Source organism: Phalaenopsis equestris, unplaced genomic scaffold (assembly GCF_001263595.1).
Source record: "Phalaenopsis equestris unplaced genomic scaffold, ASM126359v1 Scaffold000761, whole genome shotgun sequence".
In the NCBI taxonomy this organism is placed as follows: domain Eukaryota; kingdom Viridiplantae; phylum Streptophyta; class Magnoliopsida; order Asparagales; family Orchidaceae; genus Phalaenopsis; species Phalaenopsis equestris.
In genome coordinates this window covers 5,442,920-5,456,041 of record NW_018165201.1, presented here as the reverse complement: position 1 = coordinate 5,456,041, position 13,122 = coordinate 5,442,920, and the positions used below count along the sequence as shown (strand labels likewise).

Genomic DNA, 13,122 nt, shown 5'->3' with positions numbered 1-13,122 from the left:
CACTCTTTCATTTAAACTATGAAAAATATGGGGTCAGTTTGATTTTCATATTTGTTTTTAAACTTAAATCTATATGTAAATTAAAGCGTCATTCCGAAGCGGGCGAAGGGATTTCAATTCCGGTGACCGACAACTTCCTATGGGCAACTCCCCCAACTTTTTACTTTTTATCGCCAACAGACCTACAAACAAAAAGATATGCTTCAAAGGAGGGTCTGATGCAGGAAAAGCTTTGCAGGAGGGTCTTCTACAGAGAAATGTCTACTGCATAAAAGATTTCGGAGGAGGTCCTGATATTGGATATGACCAACCAACCGTAGTTGTTGCTTAGATGTATATACATCTCTCTCTAGAGTTCAAGAAAACTTTGCAGTAATTGTACTGTGTCCAGGACATTCAAGCTTCAGCAATTCCAAGCTTTGAAAGCTTTCGGTGGGCCTCAGCATAATCAGCAAAAAAGGCATCCTCATCTGCAGCATATTTATCCACAAAAGGGAAAAAACTAGGTCGTTTAGAAGGGCCTTGTCAATTGTATCCAATAAATCTTCTAATCTAAGTCATCATCAAGTAGAGATCTATAAACAGATTCATCCTCCTCATTTGCAAAGAAGCGCCCCGCAACAAGGAGTCGAGTATCGTTATTCAACTTCAACTTTCTTGTATGCTTCTTCAGAATGTCATTTGTTGCAACCACAAAAGCATAAACCACAGATAAAAATAAGGAAGATTGCTCTCCAAACACTTGTCTTCCCAAAAATTAAGGTCAATGACAAGGCTGACAAAGACTGATAAGAAGAATTCAATATCTATTATGAAACATTTACGATCGATGTGGATATTCTTTCCAAAAATAATTAAAGAAATAGTCCCAACAACTATGCAAGCAACAAAGACTGCACCACCAAGCACGTTGTTAAGACCAACCTCCCCACTTCCAATTCCCACAAAGGTAGCAATGCTGGCAAAAAAATCAGATGCCCCATTTCCAAGAGGAAGTAAGCTCACACTAGCAAAAATAGGGGGAAGCTTCAATAAAGCAGAGAGTTTGGCAAGGCGGCAACAGAAGTAATCTGCAGTTGTGTTGCCCAATAAATAAAACAGAGCTGGAAGCCACAAGACAAGAACAATATGCCCCAAGATTTGAACTTCCTCACAATCACAATAAAAGAAGGTGATGTAATCGATGAACCCACCAGAACCACAGTAGGGGTGCAACTTTAGAAAATTGCACCGAGCGCCCTCATGCTGGGCCATCCCGGAGCATCCATTAGATTCTCCAGATCATTTGGTGTGATTTCCCGCACAAAGAATTCAACAAAAGCCCGTAAAAATGGAGGTGGAAAATGGGGAAGTATTTTGAAAGCAGCCTAGGGGAGATAAAACTAGTGTTTTTGTGGAAGAGAGGGTTTTGGATAACGTCTGTTTCAATTTCTCTACTCAATTAACGAAGAGAGATTTAAGGTTTCGGAAGCCGATCATCAGGATACAGTTGAAGCTGAAAAACTCATAGTCGGTGATGCGTGCATATGATAAATCTGCGAATGTCGAGCAGGATGAAGAAATTGAACTGCGCAAGCGGGCTCGGAGGTCGGTAACATCAAAGCTCCCGAGTCGGGAAGGGCAACCAACATGCCAAGCTTACAGGGAGAGAAAAAGTCGTCGTTTCAAATTTTAAGATGATTGCCACCGCGCCCCGCCCCTGCATGGAGGATAGAAGAAAAGGAGCCCGACGGTTATGGAAGGAGGACCGATGGTTTGGGTATGAAATTAAGCTTTGATACCATGTTAAAATTCAGAATAATGTTGAATAAAGTGAGATTTTTCATTGATATGAAGGGGGTTATAAATAACCCTTACATGATCCTAGAATAAGAAAGATAATAAAAAGAAAATAATATGAAAGGAAATATATATCACATAATATCTATAATAATTAATTCATATTAATTATTTTAGAGATAAAGAAAACAAAATAAAATAAAAAAACCTAAAAAAAGAAAGGGATAAACTCAATCCAAGAAAATAAATTTAAAATAGGAAAGGAAATAAAATTATATTAGTAAATAAATCTAATCCTCAAAATTTCTAATTGGAATAAATTATTTTCTAATATAACTTCTAACAATAACAATGCATGCTCCCTAATTCTAGTAAATTAAATCTCCTAAGAATAAAAGTTGTTGGTCTTTGTTTAATGGTACTTCAATTTTGAAGAGGCATCTGATAATGAGCTCTTGCATTAAATACAAAAAATGATACTTAGATGCTAGTATTGTCGTGAGAAAGATCAAGCACTATTATGATACTTCTTCCATTTAGATAATCAAATAATGGCATCCTATGTAAAAAATTAAATTTCATCGATCCCCAAAATTTATATTTCGGCCTGAATAATATTTCGACTTTCATAATCAATTCAAAATAAAATTGATTTGCCTTGAGCCCAACATCTACCTCATAAACTATTTGAATTTATTAACATTGCATATATATGCTACTCAAACATACCTAACAAAATATTGGCATTGTGTATTAAAGTTCACCGAGAATAAAATAGCTCAAAAATTCAAAATCATTACAACTGAAAAATTCAGGGTTAAAAAATCCACGCCACTTTGGAATCATGTCCTGGTTGGCTAGAAATCAACCTGAAATCAAATCAGGTCAAGTTGACGCAGAAAACAAAGTCAAATACCTTCGTTTCTTAAGAAAAAAAGGAAAACGTTTCATTGACATGGTAAACTATGAGGGAAAAAATGAACATATGACCCAATCAATGCCCAAAGTCAAAATCAGGCATTCAAAGAATGATAGTATCTGACAGCTATAAATTAGGTAAAATAAAAACAATAAAATTTTAAAAAATGTTTACCTCGTAATATTCAATTCCTCTAATTCTTTGTAGTTATCACCTATGAGATGCAAACTTTGGTCCGAGATACCCTGCGATTAACTTGCAAGAACAGAATAAAGGGTTTCATGAAAAAGATAATAGTTAGAAACTCGCATCAAGGTTATTGTCCAGCACTAGCATAGTATATCAAAAAGCAAAGGAGTATTAAAGCTTAGAAATCCATTTCAAATTACACTTGATTCAAGCAACGTGCACTGACATACGATTTAAATATTTAAGTGGTTCTATCACAAGCAAACAAAAAAATAAGCACATTTATTCAAGGAAAAAATTAATATATATTAAAAAATTTTGCATTGTTGCAATTTTTATCCGTTTTTCCTTTAACTAAACCAAAATAAAAAATAAAAGGAATTGACAAATGGATAGACTATATGCTGCGAGAAGGCAGCCAATAGAGACCATCAATTTCCCCAAAATGTTAACAGAACTGGTTAACAAGTAGACATCAGAAAGTAAGTAAACGCATAGCCAGCAACCAAATGGAATGACCAGATCTACTGAATCAGCGAATCCTAGTCGCATTGAATTTGATCCTTAAAGCATAATTAAAAACACCCCTGGTTAACAAACAGCAAATAATGGGCATTCATGCAGCAATGTGAATTCAGTTTTTTCTTTAAAATTGCGACCAAGGAGAACGGCACGGTGAAACTGTGAGATGGAAACAAATGTGTATTATATGATTTTCTAAAGAAATTTCAGAACTAAAAATGTATTCACTGAACGTATGCTTTATATGTAACTACATTTATAAACAAACAATTGTAACAAATTTATGCGCAAAGCATTAAAAATAAAAATATAGCATCAAACAAAATAAGGACATGAATAAATAAATTTATATGATTATCACATTTTGTAAGAATGAAAAATGGGAATAAAAGCCAACAAGCGAAGCATATGATGGTTGGAACACAACATTATGTTGACTGAATGAGATAAAAAATAATAGTGACTAAAATCTACAATTGCAGCTGTGAGAACAAGGGGTATTTTCATAAAATAGTGTGTAAATTGTAAAGGGCACAGTTCTTTCAATAACAAGATTTATGTAGGGCTTTTTTATCAATGTGAAGGTTGATAAGCCAACAGTTGACCACTTAACCTTAATATGTGCGTTATTGACGATAAATCCTACAAATGCAGATAATAGTTATCTTTGTGACAATTCAACGAGTAAAAGAGATTGTTGAACGAGAAAAATGTTTCAGTCAAAGGTTCAATACAGATCATACTCGTATAAACAGCAAAAACTACAATTAATTTCATTACCTTGCATCCGCTGAGGTTTAGACGAGACATATGTTTGCAATGCTTCACGAGGTGTTTTATGCTCACATCCGTCACCCTGAAACCAACTAAAAGAAGGATTTGTCGCATACTTTCTGTGGATCACAAATAGCATATGTAGAGTAATATACTGAAGCAGCAAAGCATACCTAACATTCCAGAAGATAGAAAATACCCTAAGTTTAGGGCAAGCAATTGTTACAGCTTCAATTCCATTATCAGAAATTTTCTGACAGCCATTGAGATTCAGATATTCTAGGTGTTGAAGATGCTCCGTTACCTGCAAATGAACGGGAAGGTAATTCTCTGACAAATTTGACTCGGATTGTCAAAATTAACTTAAAAGACATCAGATCATGTACATTTATTATGTACCTGGATTTTATCTATACTATATATAAAGCCGCAATGAGAGAAAATGTGTATTATTTATACGGCTGAAAGTTGAGTGAGCTCCATTCCAAAGGATCTTTTCGGTTATTTTCTTTTAAAGAAAAAAAAAAGATTTGTTTATTTAAAGGGTAAAATATAAATTCACGTCCATCCAATCCACCAAATCTACATAGTCTTTTCAAAATGCTGAGCACAATGTAATGCACAAGTACTCCTTTTTACTTCAATAAATAAAACGCAAAGCAAGGAAATGCTTTAAATAAATTTTCATGAGTTGTATATCATATATATATATATATATATATATGTATATATATATATATATATATATATATATATTAAATACACATGAATTAATGTGGTATTATATGATATTCAAATCAATCAAGAATTATTCAAAATGATTTGTGAAGAAATGTTTTAACATCTCTAACACCACTCAATAGAAATAAATGAAAAAGAAGGATTCATAAAGATTCCAATTAGTTAAGAAAATGCAAATATGATAGTTGAAGGCTATATTATGCAATGTTTGTGGCCTTCGTCATCTTCTGATAAACCATTTTATATATTTCAAAATTATCACACAATGGCTATTTGTTTCTTTCACTAGCAGCTCAAACTGATTTAAAATTGGAGAAACTTTTATCAAAGTTGAGACTGAAAAGTAGATGCTAAACTAGTCATAATAAAATAAGTATTTCAATTTTTACCTTGCGTATATTATGAGTTTTCTTCTTGTAAAGCCCTGAATATCTTAAATCATTTATCATATTAGTTTAATCTTTACTTTCTCCATAAAAACACAAGGAAGTGGTAGGCTGACATAGAAGTTATGTATAAGTAAACAATGAAAAAGCGTATCCTAATTCTGAAAGAAGAGAGAACAAACAAAAGGCACTTTCATCACAACATAAATGCCCTTTAAAGTAAGTTATAAACATCTTTAAAAGAAAAAAAAAATTATAAACTTCATCAAATCATTTTAAAAGGAAATTTTGTCGAAATAGTCCAAAAATCTAAATTACAACCTTATTTTTTAAAAGGAATAGATGCTCATCATGAACGTCACTTGCAAATTCAAGGTTTATCCTCTCAACATGTTTATACCTATCCTGCAAGATGAAAATCACAAAACCTTGGATGACTAAACCTCAGTGGAAAATTAAAGCAATAATTTGAGAAAACACAATCTATTAAATGAAACTGGTTAAATAAGCTAGGATCAAATGGAAATCAATACAAAAAGTTAGATGTACATGTTCGCACAGCATTCATGTCATATAAAGCTCATGTATTGTATAATAATGAAACTGACCAATGAAAGGGCGGATACTAATCTCTCTCCTGCTTTATTCATTTCATGAAGATCAAGTACCTAAAACAAAAAATTATCAGTAGAGAGAATATAGATCACATAAATAGCAAAAAAACAATCTGCAGCCAGAGCTAATTTAAAGGCAATGTAACAATCAAAAGAGGCCTGTTCCCAGGAGAAGCTACATAGAGAAGTCAGAAAGATTTTCATTTAAGAAAATTTTAGGCCTTGCTGAAGCGTGTTAAGTGATCATGTTTAAAAAATTAATCATGCGTTGGAACTGTAAGTTAAAAACATGTATGGTCACCTTCTTGAAAGCTAAATTAGAACCCATAATAATACAATATTACAATCGTGCTTCATTAGTCATTACCAGGTCCGATCCTTAAACTTTATCGCCCCATTCTTATGACCTGAACAACATTTGGAAATTCAAAAGGATTCCCAAAGCCATCAGCTAACAAGTTTTGTTCCACAAATTTCAAAATATGTGTAGTTACCAAAGCTTATATTATGGATTCTCTCTTTCAAAAGTAAAGCAAATAGCATAAAGAGACTTGAAAATAGGCCAGTTAACTGATTAGCTCTGCTCACGCCCCACCCTTTCTATGACTCCCAAGTATTCAGTTGAATCACTATTCGAATCAAGTTGTTGTAAACAACTCTGAAGATTCACATCAAGAAGTTTCATTTAGGGAAGACTCAGATTTAGAAAAGATGATTAGCCTAAGCAAGAGCAAGATGATGATGTGTTGGATTTGGGCTTGAAGTGCAGTGCTTGCTAGTGATAACAATAAAGATATCAAAGTAGGGTTCTCGAGGCACAATTAAAACAATGATTTTATAGAGGAGTTGCATAAAACTCAGAATATCAATAATTGCAACAGGGGGGGCAAGCGATACTACAATGCATAACTCAAGCAAAGCTAGGGAGCCAATTCTAGACTTGCTTCCCTCGAAGCATCATGATAGCTCATCATGGAGAGTAATCAGAGTAGCAGGCATAAAAAATAAATCTGCAAATAAAGTTGGATCTGATTGCAAAACTATCAGATCAAAGGGGAGAATACTGTTACCCGTGATGGTCAACAACAGGAAGAAAAAAGAAAAAATTGGATATGGTGGAAGCAACAATGGAGGTGATGTGAACATCATCTTGAGCAGCTACCAATGGTTGTGAGTAGGGGAAACATGGGTGGATTAAAGTGAGAGAAAAGAGGAGGAAAGGGGAGAGAGAGGTAGAGAAAGGTAAAGAGAGGAGGAGAGGGAGGATAGGTGAACCTAATCATTCATTTAAACACACATGTAATATTTAATATGTCATATCTACCGGCATCCATTCTAAAGCAATATATTGTAATGAATCAAGTTTGATAGCTTTTTTCATATAACCGAACATGTTCCATGGCTTCATACAGCATTAAAAAGAGTTTGCCCAAGTAATAAATCATTCCTTTCATAGATATTAAAAATATTTCATTTTCCATGTTATTTAGCTCCGTGAAATTAACAAAAAAGGCAGAATAGAAGAATATTAAGCTTAAACTTAAAACAATAGGCAAAAGTAATAAACACACAATCCCAATACTTCAATTGTGCATAAAAGGTCTACTTGAATGTGTTGTTCATTTTTATATATGTGGTCACATTGGCTGAAAATACGCACTAAAAGAATGATAGATCTGTTGCCTTTAAAGGTTGGGCGCGGCGCTGAATATAAAGCCGATTGTTGATTGCAAAGAAAAACAATTAGAGTTTGATGGTCTGAAGCTGCAAAAGCTCCCAAATAGTTTTGGAATATAAAAGAAGTTGAGAAAAGCATTCCATCAACATGAAACAATAGCATCGGGGCTTCTCTTACATAACCATCTAATAACATAAATATCCAGTACAAGCATCGTTTCTTGGTTAATATTTCCCTAACCCCTAAAAATATCATGGTTAACAGATGAAATTCAAAATCACTTGCATGCTTAAAGGTCAAATAGAAAATATACTGTAGATAGAAAAAGATCAACTAGAGGAAAGTTGTATCATGATTCCACGATCCCATTAATTTCCCCATTCTAGCGGCTACAAATTGAATGTATAAATGATGATGCATCTTAGAACCCTTGTAAAATACAATAGGGGCATTAAACATACAATAGGGGCATTAAACATATATCGTCGTTCTTTTTTTTCAAGAATTTTGATGAAAATAATATGTGCTATTAAATACACTTATTAGCTTTGCTCACACCAACCTTTCTATGACTTAAACCCAAGTAGCTGAAAGCTACAAGAGCATTTTATGTCTCTTTCCTAACTGAAAGCTACAAGAGAGGATGAGGTGAGGGAGTGGTGAGGGAGGAGGGGGAAGGAGACAACAGAGAATTGAGGAAATGTCTCTTTCCTCTTTTTTTACCTTTCATCCTTCCATTGAACACATTTTCAACAACCTCTCTAGTAGCCAATAGGGCATTGACATCTAGCCACAATTATCAAAATATCCTAACAACCTAAGAGCATTTTATGCTACTTACTAATTATAAAATTATAAAAGTAATATTCATATCCCATGTGATAATCCTTATGCCATGTTAACTTCATTCTTGATCTTGCATGAGCCTGACCCGTAGTGTGATTTGCTTTACTGCCGCCAATTGAAGTCACGACAATTTCCTCAACTTCCTCAAGCACGACCTTGTCTTTAAGGCTAGTGTTACACGAGAGCATTGAAGACCTGTAAGCTACAATCCATGTTGCTTCTTTTGACTGTTGGCTCTACCATTGAACGAATTCAGTTATCAGCTCCCTCCTTTTTGGACATTGTCCCATGGCCAGGGTAGTTTTTAGTTGTAGAAGTGAGTGATTTTCACGAGTGCGATGTAAGCTAAGCCAAATGTCATGTTGTGCCCTACAAAAAGATTTGAGTAGTGTGACGTAAAATATTGGTTAAATGTGGGACTACAATGGCAAATCCAATCGATATAATTATTGCCAATTCTTTTTAAGATTTTGTGAGGTCAACAAAAAAGATGTTGCAAATTTGAGAAGGACTCAATGTGTTAATATTTGTTGATAAGATTGTAATTTAACAAAGACCATATCAACCACAGTAAATTGAACATCCTAGTAGTAATTATTAGTTTGCTAACTCAAGCATTTTGGTCATTGAGCAAGTGGTAGTGTGTTGTCATAGAGCTATATCTCTGTCATAGAAGAGATTTGTCAATGGCTACTACGATTAAATAGTTTCCAATGTCATGATGCATGGGATGTGGTGAACGTTTATAGAAGGTTTGGAAAAGGTATTTGTGAATGGTTGCATGGTATAAAATATTGTACGAGAATTCAATCCATAAATAAAGAATTTGCCACTTTGAAATAGTATTGATGGTAAAACAGTGTAGATAATGTTGGTTGCCTCTATTTATACATTTCTCTTCAAATAGTGAATATTGTTATAATTTTGTTTTGTCCCCATTGCCTTGAAAAGCTTCTTCCAAAATGAGCTAAAAAATATGTGATCTCTATCGATGGTCATTATAAGGAGGCGCACATGAATTATGTCGATATCATTGAAAAATATTGTTGACCCATTTGTTACAGTGAATCAAATGAGTAGAGAAGAAATATGAGCATATTTTGTAAGGTGGTCGACAATTATCACGATAGTTGTGCATGCGGAATTTTGGTAGATGGACTATGAAATCCATAGTAAGTCATTCCAAGCGACTTATGATATGTACAAGGATTGTAGAATATCGGCAGAGGCTAAGGCCTGATATTTGGTGACTTGGCATATAAGGCATCTTTAGTGGTATTCAAGAATGTCTTTTTTACATTAAGGACCAGCAAAAAGTGTGTTACATAAGAGTCAGGTTAAGTCGATACCCCCCATGTCCACAAATATAGTCAATATGGTAGTGCTGAAGAATTGATTGGCGACATGTTGATGAGGCAGTAAAAATGCATCCTTTCTTACATAGAAAGCCATCACTAAAGGTATAATAAATGCATGCAAAGAAATTGTCTTGTATTGATTGCAACAACTTTATCATCTCAAGAAGAGTTTTGGTTTCTATTTTTTAGTTTATCTAGTAAGCTGAAAATGGGAGGGGAAATAAGCACCACAAAGTTCTCAATTGGATTTAGTGGAACTGTATTTTCTTCTCTCTAGAATAGTGCATCTACTACCGCATTATTGTAGCCCAAATTGTATTCAATATAGTGGTCGTAGCCTAACAAATTGGCAAGCAAGCATTGTTGAGCTAGTGTTTCAATGAATTGGTTCGTAAGATTTTTAATGCTTTGTTGATCAATCCAAATCGTAAATTGAGACCCATTTTTTATTGTCACCATCGAGCAATTGCATCTGTGATTGCAAACATTTCATGAACATATGTTAATTCATGTTTCATTCCTCTGTCTAGTTTCCTACTGTTGAGAGTAATAGGATGTTCATTTTGGGATCCGATAGCTAAATTTTTATTCATGAGGCATCAATGCTAATGGTCAATGGCCAAGAAAAAATATAGTAAGGCCAAGATTATGGGTGTTAATAGTGCTTATACTTTAAAATAATGTTGCCACAACTAAGTCCCATTTGAAAGTATTGGCCTGTAAGAGATTTTTTTGAGGAGTAACTATCTATGCGAATTTTTGTAAAAGCTTTGGTAACTGTTGGCAAGGTCAAAAAAAATGCAGAAAGTTGTTTTTGAGACTTGGATTTTGGCCAATTGTCAATAGCGGCAACCTTTTCTAGTTATGAGTAGACACCATTGGTGTCTACAACATTCCCCAATTAATCAATGCTAGGATAGCCGAATAAGCATTTAGAGTATTTAAGATAAAATTGATGGTCCGACAATCATAGTGGACAATAGCTAGGTGATCAAGATAGTATCAGATTGTTGTGTTGTAAACTAGTATGTCGTCAAAGAAGACAATAACAAATTAGCAAAGGAATGCATGAGCATTGAATTCATAAAATGTTGGAATATATTTGAGGTGTTGGTGAGGTTAATGAATATGTAAATTTCTCATCACATTTTTAGCACAGTCACTTTTCAAAGCGGGTTAATAATTCAGCTATCGATAGAGGGTAAATAGGAATGGTTGGTTTGAAAGTTATTGTGGTTAAGAATGACATAATTATGGATGGGTAAGGTGGGTGTTTTGAAAGAATTGGTGTCGAGCCCAAAATAGATTGGTCATCATTTAGCTTGTCTTTGATAAGCTTGGCAAGTTTGATAGATTGACCTAATCATATTGGCCAAAGAATAAGAATTTCTTCGTGGATAATTGGTTTGAAGCATAATTTGAAACAACTCTATGAGAAAAGTTCATTAGCATTGATTATCTTATTTGAGAACTGCTCAAATTAAATTTTTTAATCAGTCACCGTGAAGATTTGTTAATTCACAAAAGTACATTGTATTTGGACGGTCCAAAATATTGCTATTTTTTAAGAAATTAATGGTTCGAGGTTGTCTTCGGCAAAATAAGAAGATAACAGACAATTGAGTTAAGATCACTTCTCTTTATTTCTTTTTTGCCATTTTATCCTTTTATAAAACACCTTTTAAACCATCTTTTCTGAATATCCACTAGGTCATTGACTTTTGGCCACTATTTATCAAAAAAATTCTAACACCTAACAGCATTTTCTACCACTTATTAATTACAAAATCATAAAATTACTATCCATTTCCTATGTCACAATCTATGTGCCGTGTTGGCAACCAAGCTTGGTGTGGTTTGCTTGATTGCCATCTGTTGAAGTAAGAACAAATACGGGATTTTTAATAAAAATTATACAGCTTTTCTTCGATGATTTTGAATGAAAATATATGAGCTGTTTAATAAAAATTATAATTAAAATTTTATCATAATAAATTCATTTATTGATGTTCATATTGAAGATGTCAATGCATGCAGTAGAACTATGCATAGAAGACCTCTATTATACTTTGGACAATTAAAATACAAGATTTTCAGTACATTTGAAAAAAAACAAAGAAAAAAACTCTGGGTTTCGAAATAAAGAACTAGAGCACTAGGCTTTCATAAGCATACATTATATATCCAGCAAACTCTGGGATTCGAATTGCATTTATCTCTCCCAATTTAGGTTTATGACTGATAAGCGCAGGAGATCAGAATATAAACAACAATCATAAGTAATTAAGTTGTGTCAATCGCAAAAAAGAACAAATGAATCATGGTCCAAATGGGATATACTGTTGATGAATGGATCCTGCGGCACTAACCCGTCTTTATCCTTCCGAAGAAACAAATGGAGAATGATTAGATAGATAGAGAGAGAGAGAGAGAGAGCGATGGCACCTTCCAAAGAGATGGTTGAGAGATAAGGGCGCGATAGCAACAAGTGCTGAGGAGAAGCACAGAGCAGAGGTCTCTCTGAGAGAGACGGGAGCTCGCGATCTCTACAACACGAGGAACAATCTTCCGATTCCATGCCTCTTCTCCGCTCTCTGACATCGCTTGATCACGCATATGACTACGGAGGGCTGCTCTCAAGCGGCTTATGAGAACAGAGCTGCCGGAAGAGAATTTACACGGGAGTGAAAGAAACCATCTTTCTGCGTATGTTCGGAATAATACTGGAAGCCATTTTTATAACAGGAACTAATTTCTTTGCACTTAATTAGTCAAACTCTCACAATACTTAAGGATAAGAATAGTGAGAAGTATTTGAATTGTACACTTCAATAAGAAATAAGGATTACAACACTTGAATAGTTGCAAGCTCGAAAGATTTTCTTTGATGAATAAAAATGAGTGGAGGAACTACTATTTACAGCCCCGTCCAAATCTAAGAGAATATTCTAGAATATCCTAGTTTCTAGAGTGTTTTCCACTATTCATATATACATATATAGTCCTATAACTTTCTAAATTATTCTTGAGTTCTCCTTGGAGCATATATTTTTCATATTCTCTAGAATTACGTGTAATTCTATGCAATCTGGTCTTCTCTAGAATCTTTCATCATATGCTTGTATTGCAATTTTTAAAGGATGAAGGAGTGCGACACTCTCCCCACCTAAGCTCGCAATGGTCTCATGGTGTCTTCCCCTTGACCCTCATACCAGCTTCATTTGTTTGCTCACAGACTTAGCAAATTTGGATTTTTTCTTGGTGGTATGGGGGAGGGGTGCCATGCAGGAAAACTTCTTGGCTGGCAACTCAACCC

The 13,122-nt window shown here is 34.3% G+C and overlaps 1 protein-coding gene across 2 annotated transcripts in view; it reads right to left on the bottom strand.

Annotated features, from left to right (window-relative positions):
• LOC110030929 (F-box protein At3g58530) overlaps positions 1–12,564 on the bottom strand; it is a 22,418-nt gene extending 9,854 nt beyond the window's left edge. The window contains exons 1-6 of one of the 2 annotated variants that reach the window (XR_002294692.1): positions 12,252–12,563; positions 5,919–5,978; positions 5,632–5,715; positions 4,357–4,487; positions 4,190–4,265; positions 2,873–2,943 (exon numbers count right to left, since the gene is read on the bottom strand). Coding sequence is in view for 1 of the 2 variants with exons in the window: in XM_020733925.1 (XP_020589584.1) it covers positions 2,873–2,943; positions 4,190–4,265; positions 4,357–4,487; positions 5,632–5,715; positions 5,919–5,978; positions 12,252–12,422 (593 nt within the window). In the remaining variant the exon portion in view is untranslated. Of the gene's footprint in view, positions 1–2,872; positions 2,944–4,189; positions 4,266–4,356; positions 4,488–5,631; positions 5,716–5,918; positions 5,979–12,251 lie in introns of both variants that reach the window. The other variant, XM_020733925.1, reaches the window with a different exon arrangement.
• Between the last annotated feature and the right edge of the window lie 558 nt (positions 12,565–13,122).